The sequence below is a fragment of the Dermacentor silvarum genome, chromosome 8 (genome assembly GCF_013339745.2).
Source record: "Dermacentor silvarum isolate Dsil-2018 chromosome 8, BIME_Dsil_1.4, whole genome shotgun sequence".
Taxonomy (NCBI): Eukaryota; Metazoa; Arthropoda; class Arachnida; order Ixodida; family Ixodidae; genus Dermacentor; species Dermacentor silvarum.
This window is the reverse complement of record NC_051161.1, coordinates 79991953-80007530: the sequence shown is the minus strand read 5'-3', so window position 1 is coordinate 80007530 and position 15578 is coordinate 79991953. Positions and strand designations below refer to the sequence as shown.

Here is a 15578-nt window from a genome sequence, read left to right as displayed (position 1 = left end):
GTCCCATCTCGCTGGCTTCGTGCCTCGGCAAGCTGTACGAGAGGGTCATCGGAGCCCGCCTCCAACACTACATAGAGGACGGTGATCTCTTCCCGCACACCATGCTTGGCTTCAGGCCGGGACTATCTGCGCAAGATGCTTTCCTAATCCTCAGGGAAGAAGTTCTCAAGGGCATCCCGAAGGGAGGAGAACACCTCCTGCTCGCACTCGACCTGAAAGGGGCCTTCGATAACATCTCTCACGAGGCCATTCTCAAGGGACTGAACGACATCAGCTGCGGAGAGCGCATCTTTAATTACGTCAGCTCGTTCCTGACGGGCCGGACGGCAACCATCGGAATAGGCCAGACTCTATCGGATACGATCGACGTGCCGAACGAAGGAACGCCGCAAGGGGCGATAGTCTCCCCGATTCGCTTCATCATCGCGATGCTAGCACTGACCAAAGAGCTGCGGAAGATCCCAGACCTAGGTAACGCCATATACGCAGATGACATCACGCTCTGGGCCACCAAGGGCTCCCTCGCACAAAAGGAGGCGACCCTTCAGGAGGCCGCGACAGGCCGTGGAGAGATTTGCGGCAGCGAGCGGGATGCGTTGCGCGCCCGAGAAGTCCGAGGTGATCCGGGTGCATGGAGGAGGAATCTACAAGTCACCCGGCCCTATCGAACTCTATCTAGAGGACCACAAGATCACGGAAAGCAAAAAGACTAGGATACTGGGTTTTTGGATCCAGAGCAACTTGAAAGCCACCCACACCATCCAAACCCTAACGTCCACAACCAACCAGATCTCGCGGATTATCAAACGAATAACAAGAAGCCGCAAGGGCATGCGAGAAGAGGACACGCTCCACCTCGTCCAGGCTCTGGTGATCAGCAGAGTAACGTTTAGCATGCCGTATCACTACGACTCGCTAAACAAACGCGACCAAGAACAAGTGGATGCCATCATCAGAGGCGCGTACAAAACGGCCCTGGGTCTCCCTGTAACCACCTCAATCGAGAAGTTAGCGGCTCTCGGGATCCACAACACCTTCGCTGAGCTATCGGACGCTTTTATGGCTTCGCAAAAAGCCAGACTACGGAACACGGCGGCGGGCAGAGCCATCCTCCACCAGACCGGCACGCCAACGGAGCTTCGTGCCCTTGATGGGCAACGATCACTCCCGCCCGAGGTCAGAAGCAAGATCTTGGCAAACCCGATACCAAAGCACATGAGTCATGAACTCCACAAAGAACGACGCAAGGCGCGGGTCGACAGACAGCCCCGACAATTCAAGGAGGACCCGAACGTAACGTACGTGGACGTGGCGGCGTACCCTGCAGGGGGCCTCTTCGCGGTAGCTGCCGTGAACGGGAGAGACAACTCCTTAACCCTCGCGGCCTCCGTCAGCGCAGAGACCCCAGCTGCGGCTGAGACCAGCCGTGGCGCTAGTAATAAAGCAACATGACAGGGTGGGCAGGGAAGTTCATGTCGTTACCGACTCGCAACAGGCCTGCCGCAACTTTACCAACGGACGAACACCGGTGCTGGCGGCTAAGATTCTAGGCCCGAGGCTGCAAGAATCACATCAAATCACGTGGACGCCGGGTCACGCTGGACTCGAGGGGAACGAAAGGGTGAACGCCTTAGCTCGAGCGCTAATTAACCGAGCGGGGCAAAACCAATCGTCTGATCAATCCCCACCCTTCACCTTTGTGCCCCTGCCATCAAATTACTGCGACCGACTCGAGATCCAGCGACTCAACCGCAGGATTTATTCTCCCCCTCACAAAAAGCTCAGCACTGAAGAGGCAATAGCCCTCAGACTTATCCAAACAAACACATTCTCAAACCTACACAGATACAGCAAAATATACGCACGAACATATCGCGGCATCTGCCCCTGGTGCGGCGACACGCGCCCTACGCTCTTTCACATCTCGTGGGGGTGCGGGGGCAAACCTGAACATTTAAAGACGCCTAACACGTCATTTGAGCGGTGGGAGGTACAGCTGACCGGCGATACCCTGGCGGGACAAGAAGCTCTCGTCCAGCAAGTACGTCGAGCAGCCATGGCCAGTGGAGTTCTGGAATGAGGACACCACCCACTCGTCCTCAAGATCAACTCGACGGTCTAAATAAATGTTTTTCTCTCTCTCTCTAGGTCGATCACCAGCTCCACTGTTTACTCCTGCCTTGCTGCACTAGTGCAAGCTGCCCACATTTTTCTTGCTCTTTTTTGCTTCTACCGTTCAACCGCGCGAAGTTGTGCAGTGTGAAATTTCATACAGTAAACACATGACGCCTTGTGAAATGGGGAAATGTTTATTTTGCTCTATATAAATCCTTATTTTGGGCTTTTTGTTCATTCCTCCAATGAGTGGCACAAGGTAAGCACCCGTAGTTCTCGTACGAAGCTCCACCGGACAGCATCAGCTGAAGAAGTAAATTACAAGCATGGGTCAGTTTGGTATATAGACCTTATAGGAATGCTGCGTGTAGAGGCGAAAATGTGAAAGTGGATAATGGGTGGCATTACAAACAAAAGCAATTCACTTTTACATACATGGCGTAGAAAATACTCGACTCATCCCAAACAATACCATAAAGTATCAAGAAAATATATGATTTCCAAGAATTCTTTAATTCCCGGGCATTATTTCCTGCACTTTAAGAGCACAAGTGCACGGGCAACTGCACGTTTTCGGCACAACTTGGCTTCAGCCAAGGCGATGGTATGCTACGTGTAGAGAGCAGGCCACAACATATATGTTGTGGCCAGCTCTAGCATGGTCTAGCTCGAGAACCTATAGGTTCGAGGCCAGACCATGCTAGATGCTCGCAGAATACCTTCTAATCGCACTCAAGACAAATGCGTGGGTGCAAAGCATGTTTTCTTCGTTCAGAAGACGGAAAGTTTTTTAGTTTCAAGTTCCTGGTATTTGAACTCCTCAGCGTTGTATTTTGCTCGTTCTGCCGGCGCAACCAACATACGCCCGTGTAATCTACTCTGGCAATCGCTCGTCGCGTTTTCGACAAGCGTGACTACTGAAAGAAAGTATCTGCTATATTGCGGGTCCAAAAAAATGAAATTATAGGGTTTTACGTGCCAAAACTGCGATCTGATTTTGAGGCACGCCGTAGTGGGGGAATTTGAAGTAATTTGGACCACCTAGGGTTCTTTAACGTGCACCTAAGTCTAAGTACGCCGGTGTTCTCGCATTTCACCCCCATCGAAATGCGGTCGCCGTGGCCGGGATTCAATCCCGCGACCTTGTGCTTAGCAGCCCAACACCGTAGCCACTAAGCAACCACGGAGTTGTTGATAAGTTTGACTTCACCCTGCCATCTGCTAGTCCCCTGCTTAGCTCAGACGGTAGAGCGGCTGCCTCGGAAAGACGGTTGTCGTGGGTTCAATTCCAGGACCAGGACGAATTTTTCTTCAACGGGGAGGCTTTTCTTTTGAGGAACCCATATAGGTTTCCTTTGTAGCAATTGCTACAATTTGGGTGGATGTCTCATTTTCCATTTAAGGTTCAGTACACGCCGAAGAACCTTTGTCACGACGGCCGAGCAGCTTATCGCTAACTGCATCGCAGTGTTGGGTGCGGACAAAGTGCCACAAAAGTACCCCAAAATGTAATAAAATAACTTTTTAATAATGTTGGGTGTCAGAGAAAGCGCCACAAGCTGGTCCTAGTAAGATTCAGTACACGCGAAGCTGCGCACTGCGCCCGAGCTGCTTTTCGCTACTACGTCACAAAGTCCTGTGCTGTCAACGCGCCTCAAAAGTACGTCAATATAGAAAGCGTCCATAGAAAGTGTCGCAAGCATGTCCCAGTAGGATTCATGACAGCTAGTTTGGCTTGTATTGAATCCTACTGGGACATGTTTGAGACGCTTTCTATGGGCCCTATATCCACTAATTTCAGTGCTATATTGGGGTACTGCTCCGTGCCGTAAGACTAACTGCTTGAATTGCGTCGCAGGCTGTAAAAGAGTATGTCTCACCTTGCCGTAGTCCAATAGTGCAGTGGTGCCGTTCGAAGTGCAGAAGGAACGGAATAATGCGCTGGGAGCCTAGGAAACCAGGCTACATCACAATAAAAATGAGAAAAAAAAACGCACGGGTCGACAGGTCGCCGAACAGGCGAACGCTCACATGCGCGGCCCGCCTCGCTCGTTCGGTGGCGTGGCTGGCGCATGAAGCATGTATCTGGCGTGTCTGGCGTGCCGGTAGTTTTTTGTTGGTTAACGCAAGAAAGAGAAGCTGCAAAGAATAAGTTCAGTTATACGCAATACGTTTTAGTTTTAGCGGGAAAGAAAGAAAAAAACTGTTTCTGTTACGTTCATTTCACATTCTTTCTTCTTTTTTATGTTAACCGATTGCGGCAACTATCGGTTGATGTTAATACCAGCGTGACGTATTTCCTGTTGCCAGTTTTCGCCGAGTGTCCTCTCTTGTTGAATTTTTCTCTGTGGTACGGTTTCATACCAACCGACTAAGTATAGCGCCATTGAGCACAACTCTATTCTGCACGATGAAAACGGTAAATCACGACATATAACCTGTACATGTAATGTAGGCTCACAGGGATGTCCTCAAAGTACACGAAACCTTTAATTGGATCAGCGAGTGATATTCAATCACTTTTATAACTTCTTATATATTGGTACACCATTCTTGGGCAACCAGACACCGGCAAAGTAGTGCCAGTGAGTGCTCTTTCATTCCACATAATAGTAAAATAAATCACGACATAAAACATGCACTTAGAACATCGACTTACAGGTATGTCCAGAGCACAGATATATGGTATTAGAATAGCGCATGATATTTACAAACTATTCTTTATTTTCCTTAATTTCCTATATTTGGGCTAATCTTCTCTTGCACATATGAGAATGTGCTACTGAGTATGTGCCCATGGTCAGACCGACAGAACAAGTACGTTCCACTATGATAGAAATCGCATGAAAAAAAAATGAAAGAATAAAGATTATGGTCTAAGCGAGTAGACTACAAATAGCAGTGAATGTACTGAAACCACTGAAATATAAACGGCTGTCTGCTTTCGTCAACAATTTCAGCGCTGCGTATGTTTGCATTTTAGCAATGTTCTGCCTTTTGACGCTCGAATCTTTTTATGCATATGCTTTTACTACTGTCTAAGCTGTGTAATCCTGTGGGCCTAATGTCCTATTAGGAGTTGATCAGATTACTGCTCGTCTGGATGAAGCCTGCAGTGTGCTTTCGAAGAGAAAAATAACGAGAATGAAGAAAAAGAAAGAAAATCAAATAGTGTATATGCCTAGCGCTGGAAATCTTTTCACGTTCTACCAGTCAACCACAATGAAACGTGCGCTATGCACAAGCCTATCAGCTTCCCAAAACGCAGGCTAAGTTCATTTTAAGCCTCGTATATCTTCGATGTATTTTCCAGGCGTTCCAGGAAAGGCAGCTTCTAGTCTGCAAACGAAAGGTACTTTGTGCCGTTCTTTAATGAAGAACAAACAATAGACGTCATGTTGTCAAACCGAGGTGACGGTATAAGAACTGTTATTTCAAGAAATCGAAAAAAAATTATGATGACAAAAAATTATGACACTTTGATAATTAGGACAGTACTTCTCGAGTTAGATAATTAATTACAAATAACTAATTAAATCTCAGTAACGAAAAAATTACTGGCGGCTGCTTCACTGTACTGAAAACAATAAGCACTAGCTTGGCTTCGCGTAACGCCGTTCCTCTTTTTTTAAATTGTGCCGCATGATAGCTGGAACACCCTGTACATGTGCGCTATTGAAGTGTGATCAGTTTATTTGTGTATGTAAGATATATGTGTTTGTTAGTATATATGTGAGTATATCTACAAGAATATGTGCATTTCCCCTGTAAATGTTATTAATGGCTATTTTTTAACATTATACTGTTTCATCTCCTGAATGTCACCACTGCTAAAAGTTTCGAAGTTGCCCGGGCCCAGTCAAGCTGTCAAAACAGAGCTTCTTGCCCAGGTATCCGTACCAGATATCAGTTTTTTTTCTGGAAATCAGAAACTGAAATTATTGCATTTAATTGGATGGGCAAGTATCCGTCGCAGTCAGCTCATTGGGCCACTAAACAGATTATATATTTCTTAATTGCAGGTTAAATTCATTACTCGGCCTGGCGGTGGTATCGAGAAATACGTGAATGAAATGTGTGATGAATTGCAGTTATTTTCGAGTCAACATTTTGAGCACTTCCAGAAGGTAACTTACATTGCTTGAAGTCTTCCCTCAAACTACCTTTACATCAAACTTGGGTAAATCTCAGAGCAGTCTCTGCTAAGTATGGTGATTCGAAACGCTTTCGCGGTATTTATTTCAGTTTTCCACAAGCCATTGTGTAATCGTTAAAAAGAATTCCTATTCTGGGCACAATTGTCTGCTTCATCGAATAGTTAGCTAATACGCGGCAAAAGATATGAAACTGCAGTGCATCATTTCACAAAGTCATTCATCAAACCTCAGCACAATTAATGGATCTTAGCTTTCACGGATTTGAGCTTCGCACTCACAGACACCATTCTTCTACGAGCGAAGATATGTAGTGCGTTAAAGGAGAATTGGCACTTTCAACAGATTGTTTTTTAATTTTCCTTTAATTGAAGTTCCTTCACCTCAGAATTTCAGAAAAATACTTGCAAGCCACACAGAGCTCTACACAATTGACTATATAGCTTTTCTACGAACTCTTTTGGATTTTGTTTCCTTAGGTATATGTGTCATGACGTCTTGACGCAGAAGGTGGCCACGTGACAACAGAACATTCTGGCGTTTTGGCATACCCTCCGACTGCTCAGCCATCTGCTGTGCTGCTACATCAAGCCGTGCAACAAGTTCAAATAGCCAAATTACTTGAACGTTTGACCTAACACAACCTCTTGCCCATACTAAATGAGCCAATCATTTGTATCAATATTAATGTACGTAAGTTCAAAGAACAATCTCTATCCCAATTTACGTATTTACATGTTTTAAACTCGAGCCAAGAACTATATTCCAGTCAACACTGTGCTGCCCACGTGTTCCTTTTTTTTCACCGTATTATTCGTAAAAGAAATAGCGGCGGAACCCATCTCACGATGACTGTTGACGGTAATGCGTTTTGTATTGAATCAATTATATAGCAACCAACGAATTATGAGTGAGGCGTATACTGCTGCGGGATTCCTCTGTCGCGCTTCCCTAAGAAGACTTGGTGCCATCTAGCGCTGCCGCCGCGAAGCCTGCGTGTGGCCTCCGAAATGTATGGCGCGTCAGCGCGTGCGAACGCTGTGAAATGCGTCATGCGGCCACCGGGCTCTCTAGCGCTTATTTCTGGACACGCGGCGCCATGTAGTGGCATTGCCGAGACGTCTACGCGTGGCCTCCTAGACGAGAAGCGTGGCGCGCTGGTGCCGACGAATGGTGAGAATTGTTCCCTCACTTGCCGCACACTCAGTGGCACACACTAAGGTGACCCATGTTGGCGAGAGATTCATTCAAGAGCGGCGCATACCCCGTGCATTCATGGGCGCAGTTCACCGAGGCATTGGCGCGAAATGTTTTCATTGCAAAGCGCACCATATGCAGTTCGTTTGTGGCGTAGCCTGCAAAACAGTCGGGTTGTCTTTCCTTGAGGAACCCTTGTGACGTGGGTCTGGTTCCGCTGAGCCTTGGAGAAATTTAATGCTCATTCCCAGCGGCACCTACTTAGTTACCCAAGATGGCTGACCCAAGAGTGGCACACACCCAATGGCACAGACCCAGTGACCCAAGCTGGCATCAAAGATGTTCGTTGGAGAGCAGCACAGACCGAGTGGAACACAGCCAATACTCCCACAGTCTGCGTCAAAGGGTGTCTTCGAGCGAAGGTACCTACCCAGTTCCGTGTCTTCAGTGATCATGTCGGCGTGAAAGCGGTTGATTGAAGAGTGGCACATTGCCATATATTCAGTGACCCAAGTTCGTCCGATGGTTGGTTTTGAACCCTGTTACCTTAGCTCGGCAGCTCAATGCGCTACTTATTCGACCACCGAATACCGGGTGACTCGGGTAGGCGGAAAACCGGTTAGATAGAAAGAAAGAAAGAAAGAAAGAAGGAAAGATGGAAAGATATATATATATATATATATATATATATAGATAGATAGATAGATAGATAGATAGATAGATAGATAGATAGATAGATAGACAGATAGATAGATAGATAGATAGATAAATAGATGGATGGATGGATGGATGGATGGATCGATATAGACAGATGGCCTGAAAATGCGTAATAACGCTAACGCAATATATGAGTTTTTTGATCTCTAGTAATGTTTTGTTACTGAAATGCGCACGACCTAGGCCAATTTGTCTGCGTTTGCTGTCTCAACATTCACCAAAACAAAAATAAAACAAAAAAATTTTGCGTTATAAATCAAAGCTCTATGACGCCCGAGATTTACTCCCTGTTCATGAGGAGGTGATGGTTAATCGTGCACATATGTGTTAAAAATGACTCACACATTTTTCAGCATCGGAAGGTTTCCAAAGACATCTTCACCCAGTGTGCTCACATCGGACGAGGAGAGGACACTGAAAAGTAGGCACAAATATTTTGAAATGCGCGATGATGTTGAGTGTGCAGTTGTAATCGGCAATCTTCGAAAACAACTTTCATCGATCGTCTTACGCATTTAAAATTATAAATAAAACACACACACACACTAAAGCCCCTCAGAGATGACGTGCAAAACGCTCCATTTGAACTTGGAATTACCTGTCGTATCTCGTAAGGCTAACAATCGACGTTATCTGCAGAAGCATGTGTTGGATACGATATTACTGCGCGTAAAAGGCTTCATTTGATTTCATTTATTGTCACCTTAAGGGGCCCCGAAGACATTACGTAAGGAGGAGGAGGGGGTGTGGGAGGGACAACACCACGTGGAAGTAATAACTGCGAAAACATTCTAAGAACATGGTAAAAGAATGCAGCAAAAAAAAAAACACCCTATGTGACACTCGGAATGGTAAATAACAAAGGTAATGGTGTTCACAAGGTTCTATGAAAACTAATTACATAGAGGGATCACAAAAAGCGTAAAAAGTAATTAGTTACATTTATTTATTTATTTATTTATTTATTTATTTATTTATTTATTTATTTATTTATTTATTTGTACTGCAACCCTATCAGGCTATTGCAGGAGTGAGTGTGAAAAGCAGAGCAGTGACAAATTAATAACGCATGCAATATAGAAACAATACAAACCAATACAAACCAAAACTATTCCATGGTTGCTAAGAATAAGCTTAAAGGAACAGAACGAGTAGCACCCGGCAAAGAATTGCAGTATTCAATTACACAGGGAAATAAACTGTTTTTAAAAGTGTCCGTACGGGCAAAATAAGGCGCGATGTTTATATGATGGTGACTTCTAGTATTGGATGGTTTTGTAGGAGCTAGGCAAGAGGAGTTAATAATGCAATGCAGAAACTGCAGTGATTCCGTGCGTCGCCGATCATATATTAATGGAAGGTTCATTAAACCACCAAATATATCACAAAGAATGGCGCGGTTTGCTGCGTCTTCTCTTGATTGAACACGTAAGAAGACTCACAGGTTCTCTGCTGCAAGTGGGCTTCCAAAATGCAGTAGCATTATCAAGATAGGCCCACTCCCTCATTTCATAACATATACCCTTGGAATGGTCTCCTTTATTTGGCAGCAGCCATAACGAATTCCGACGAGTATCCTGTATAATGCTATCAGATTAGGAAGTATGTGCGTCCGTCAGATCGTGTCAATTGTATAGTTAGTAATTGCTAAAAAATGATTTTCCTCTTGATGAACGCCGGTTTGAGACAGCACATGTCCGGTCTTCTTCTCGTCTCTAATGTTCGTCTTGCCTGTGTTTAAGGCCAAAGATATTATCATAATATTCTGTCTTACAGAACTGCATTTGTTCCGAAGCGCTCACATAACGCTCTGACTGTAAGGCGGGGCTGCAAGATTTTCAATTGAATACACGATAGTTTCCTCTTTTTTTTTACTCACTCGTGAGTGGAAGTTAAGAAGAGACAGAGCTAACAGATATGGATTGAGTGAATGTTGCTCCCATGTTATCGAATCTTCCAGTAGATGTAGGGAATTTTAGGCAAGGGGAATAATGTTTACCAAGACTAGCTTGTCTTCGCCCCGATGAAGACAATTGCTTATTTCGTCACTTTCGCTCAAGCCCTCGGGTATTCCGTCATTGGGCATTATTGAACACTGCAAGTATCCGTCTTCCTGTCAACATCGCTATTGTTTGGATCATCCTGAGTGTGCTTTATATGTTTGCAGTGCAAGGTACGCAACACCCCCCCCCCCCCTCCCATCAATGATAATAATGTATTGTCGGCAAGAGGGCAAGCCAAAGCTTCAGCCTCACGGTATGACAACGACGAAATTAATGGTACAAAATGTTTCGTATCACGTCCAGTGCTGCAAACTTCACGATAAGCACTGCGCATGCGTTCAATAGATCTGCGAAAGAATAAAAGCACGCGTCGTATCTAAAGTAAACGTCTTTTGCCTACCATCGTTTCTAGCGTGTGTCATGTTGGTGCTACACTACAGTGGCGACGAAGACGGGATGTACTACAGCATAACATCTTGCTGACGACGTACGACATCAAGGCATGGCGTGCCGCCCACCAGCTTTCGACGGAACCGCGAGTAGCTGGAGTTCGTACCGCGTACGCATGCAAGCCTACTTCAAGGGAAACGAAACTTGGCCACAACAAAAAACCAAGACAAGCCCTTTCTTTTCCAATTGCGAGCAATTTCGCTCTGCGACGCGTGAATGTACGGTTTGGGCGCAGTGTCGTCTTATCGCATAAACGGTAAAGATAGATTTCCGATGGAGATCATTGACGTCAGCAGAGCTATATTACTCGCAGTTGGAAAAGGAAAGGGTTGCCTAAGTTTTTGGTGTGACCAAGTGTCGTGACTATCTTTTCGGCAACCGATTTGCGGTCGTACCGGATTACACGCCCTTGACCGGGCTCCTCCATCAGGATAAGCCCATTCTGCAAATGGCCGCAGCAAGGATCCAATGCTGGGCGTTACTGTTGTCAGCGTATCAATACGACTTGGAGTACCGAAAAGGGCAGCTAAACGCTAACGCCGGTGCCTTGAGCCGTTTGCCTTTTTCTAACCAAGCAAGTCCAGGAGAAAATAATTCCGCGGAATATGCGCTGCACGCACAAGCTTTGAGCGAGCTTTACCTGCGTGCCCAGAAGTGTGCAGCGAACACTAGCGAAGACAGACTACTACGTCGAGTGAAGACGTGAATCCTGCATTGCTGGCCAAGCGAATTGAGTTCAGAACAGCGGCTGCTTCCAACCCTTTTTCACTCGTAGACACGAGCTCACAGTGCGCGGTGGACTAGCTTACTGGGCCCAGCGCGTCGTTTGGCCAGAATTAACGCGTTCTTTTGTAATACAGGAATTGCACGAAATTTATCCGGGCATATGACAGCAATGAAGAGCCTCGCTCGCGCACAATTTTGGTACTCCGGCTTGGACCACGATATAGAGAGCCTTGTAAAAAGCTGCCCGCAATGTGTGCAATGTTTGCCGCTACCTGCTTCACAGGTTGCATCATGTTGGCCGAAAACCAGCCAACCCTGGTCCTGGCTGCACGTAGACTTTGCAGGACTGGTAGAAGGATACAGGATCTTTGTCCTGGTGGACGCAGGGACAAAATGAATAGAGGCAGCGCAGCTCAAAATTCTGACAGCTGACACCACAGTGGAAGTGCTTGTGATTATTTTCGCTTTGTGGTCTACCTCACAAAGTTGTGTCCGATAGTGGACCCCAATTGACCAGCTCGTTGACAAACATTTTCTTACAACAAAACAATGTGCGTCACATTACAACTGCTCCTTATTATCCGCATTCGAACGGGACCGCATAACGTGCGGTGCGCTCCATAAAAGAAGCAATTAAGAAGATTAAAGCAGAGTCGCTGCAGTGTCGACTCGCTAAATTCTTGCTTCGTTACAGGGCCACGCCGACGAAGGATGGAAAATCGCCTGCAGAGATGTTGCTTGGCATCCAACCAAGGACCAGAATCAGCGCACACTTGCCAAAGCGTGTATCCAAATATAGCGTTCAGCCAAGCATCCACTATTAAACAAATGCAAGTGGCTTAATTCTGGAACATTTTCACACGTCGGAAGTCTATCATTTTGCGCTCGCCTCTTCAAATGCTAAGATACGAATAATCACCGACCGACCTGCTTAGCGAACAAACTGCTTCGCAAGTGCACACCAACCTTGTCACTCTAAAAATCAGAAGTAATTGCTGTGCGCTTGGGTATAAAACAATTTCATCGAAAATTTATCAGGCACACTGCGCGTTTTTTCAATACATGTTTAGTCGCCACTTTGAGGACCGGGCCGATGAGCGCTACGCGCACTGCTGATATCACGAAGGCTCCTCCATAAATAGGGCGAGGACTTACAGTATTGTGAGTTGAGGCATCAGCGGGAAGTCGCTCTTCTGCAGAGTTGTGAAAAGGTTTCCCGAGAGGTCCCTGCGAGATGTATATGAAAGCAAGAAACCACAAATAAAGAGCTTAACGGCGGTGCACCTGTATTCGTGGACTGCAGGATTTGTTAGCGCGCAAATGCGCATGCATTCGATGTCTTATAGTAATGCAAATTGCCTCAAATATCTGCAAGTCGTTCGGCTAGATCAGCGTAAGGTATGTGCAAGTTTCAAAAGATGTTAGCGCTGTAGGAATTTTGTAGTCTAAAGAAATTCTGAAGCATTGTAACTGCGACACATTGCTCTCCTGAATGTGTCTTTCCCTTCGACATCTATCGAGACATGGTTTATTCACCTCTAGGCACGAATTAACTGTGCCACAACATTAGCTTGTCTTCCTTGCATAGTTTGCCGCTGCCAACTAATGACCACCGTAAGCCAGGCACTTTAGTTGCGGAGGAAATAGCAAAATGCGACTAGCGCGTAGATTCCTCAGCTTCAAGCCCAACTGCAAGGATATTTCACTTTCACTAAATTCGTTATAAGTAGTATATACCACTGAAGCGACTTTGTCAAAGCCACATCGCTGGTAATTGCAATGTTTTCTTGTTAGCTGCCTTTGAACAGCACTTAAGCAGACGACGCGTGCACCTGAATGGTTGTCATTATGACGTCAGTCCCAGCACGCCGACTCCGAGATTTCCCGGCGGGCCGCGGGCAGCCTGGATCACTGCCTTATCTCGGACGTCATGCTGAGAAACCACGCTTTCTAGGTCATGCTGCTCCACTTGAGTGACCAAAATGGGCACGGGCCGCGACAGGACTAACAGGAGCAAAGCAAGTGGCGCATGAAAAAATGCACTTTTGAATGAACTTGCTTGCTTCAGCTATTCATATCTTGTACCGCTATAGGCTGCTTCTACCGCTTTGTGGGAGGCACGCAGGTGCACTGCAAGCGTTTTGGTGGAGGAGATCCAGAGAACTGGTAGCCGGGCCCTTAGCACGCGCTGTAGAACGCTTGAACCTCTCCAGGCATAAACGATAAAGCAGGCTTTTGTGGTCGCCAAGAATGCGGATTGACACGTAAGGAGCTAGCCTGGGCTAGATCAGAGGTCGGATCTGTGCCGTTCCTGGCATTGCACTCACGCAAAAAAAAAAGACTGGTGGTATACCCGATATTCATTCATTCATTCATTTACAAAACTTTATTAGAGTCCTGAAGCCCGGTCTTTTCAGACCGAGGCGGGCCGCATCCGCGTCGGCACCATCAGGTCGAGCCTTATGGCGCCATCGTGGACCCTCTGGACAGCCCGTAGTTGATCTTCATATCAAGAGCTTGATATCATCTTGTGCCAGTAAAGCCATTTTTCTTCGGGGTCGGCGAGAGTCGCGGGACAGCCCGCCAGCATGTGTCTGATTTCAATGATGCCATCGCACACGTTCTTTCCTAATTTCTCTGTTGGGGTGAATTTAATTTATGAAATACGGAGTGGGGTACGTCCCAGTTTGCAGTAACCGTAGCGTGACTCCCTGAGCCCTGTTCAACTTTACCTGTGGCAGTGGGAATTGCCTACACCCCAAGTAGTAGTATCTAGTGATGTTGTAAGTTAGTAAATGATCTTTATGATCCCCGGAATGATAGTGGGCGTCGGTTCGATTCCGACCGGCACGGCTAGCAAGACCTTGTGCCAGGTCGTTCGTCACCTCGTTGAGGTTGAGCCGAATCTCGTCCACTTGTCCCATATGTGCAGGAAACCATCGGAGTTCAGTTTTGATAGTTTCGACCTTATCGATAATTTTAGCGGCAGTCTCAGCGACATAGCCTATGTCAAAGCTCTTAATTGCTGCTTTGAAATCGCTATAAATGAAAGACCATTTACGGTTCCTGATGGCTAGAGCAATCGCGGCTTGCTCCGCCATCGTGGAATTCTTAGTAAAGATGGTGACGGCGTCCCGTACCTCGCCCTGGCTATCGACCACCACGGCCGTGTAGGCCTCTTTGCCTTTGACCCAGGCAGCGTCTACGAGGGCCGCCTTTTGTCTTAACTGTTCAATTTCTTTAAACAATTAAAGCTTTCGCTCTCGCTGCTAACATTGTCTTCCGGGTGCATAATTCTCGGGAGGGGGGTTGTTCTGATCGCGTCTCTAAGGTCCGCGCTCAACTCTACCTCGGCCGCCTTCGGGTTCCTCGATCTATTGGGGTCTGTCCCTATCGCTTTGAGTATAAGCCTGCCCGCTCACGTTTTCATCAGTCTTTCCTGCTGCGCCATCTGTTGCGCTTCTGCCATCTCTTCTATCGTATTGTGTACGCCTAGGTTCATCAGCTTCACGTTCGAGGTGCTATTGGGTTTACCTAGGGTAGCCTTGAGTAATTTTCTGATCATAGTGTTGAGCTTCTTCAGTTCGGCCGGCAACCATTTGAGTAGACCTGCCATGTAGGTGAAGTGGCAGAGAGCGAAGACGTGCACAAGTCTTCGAGCGCTGTCCTCACCCAGGCCGCTGTGTCTGGTGCTGATTCTCCTTAGTAACCTCAGTACATGGTCCGTTTTGTTTCAAATGTGTTGAATGGCATTGAGGTTGGTACTTCCCGCTGCTGTGTGGAAGCCTAAAACTGTAATCTTTTTGACCTGCTTGATCGCGGATCCGCCGTGACAGCGTAAGACAATATTGGGTTCCTCCCCGGGGACGTAGCCCCTGGGTCTTCGACCCCTGTCTCGATGTTCTAGGACCAAAAGCTCCGATTTTGCTGCCGAACAGTTTAGTACCATCTTGCTTAGTGTGCTTTCCACGGTGTGTATGCTCTCCTGCAGTCTAGTCTCGATTTGGCCAACGTTATCGTTGGCGCTCCATATGGTCATGTCATCGGCGTATATTGCAAAGTGTATACCTTCTATACGCTCCAGTTTCCTCGCGACTCTGGTCATTGCTAGATTAAATAACATGGATGAGAGCACGGCCCCTTGCGGGGTGCCCCTGTTTCCCAGGTTCATCACCTTCGAATTTAGTTCTCCTAGCATGAGGCTCGCTTGCCTACC

The 15578-nt window shown here is 46.7% G+C and overlaps 1 protein-coding gene across 1 annotated transcript in view; it reads right to left on the bottom strand.

The window, feature by feature from the left end:
- The window catches only part of LOC119461479 (relaxin receptor 2-like), a 222061-nt gene that overhangs the window by 88079 nt on the left and 118404 nt on the right, over positions 1-15578 (bottom strand). Inside the window, 2 exon segments of the mRNA XM_037722807.2 lie at positions 8526-8597; positions 12518-12589. Of these exon segments, the coding sequence (XP_037578735.1) occupies positions 8526-8597; positions 12518-12589 (144 nt within the window).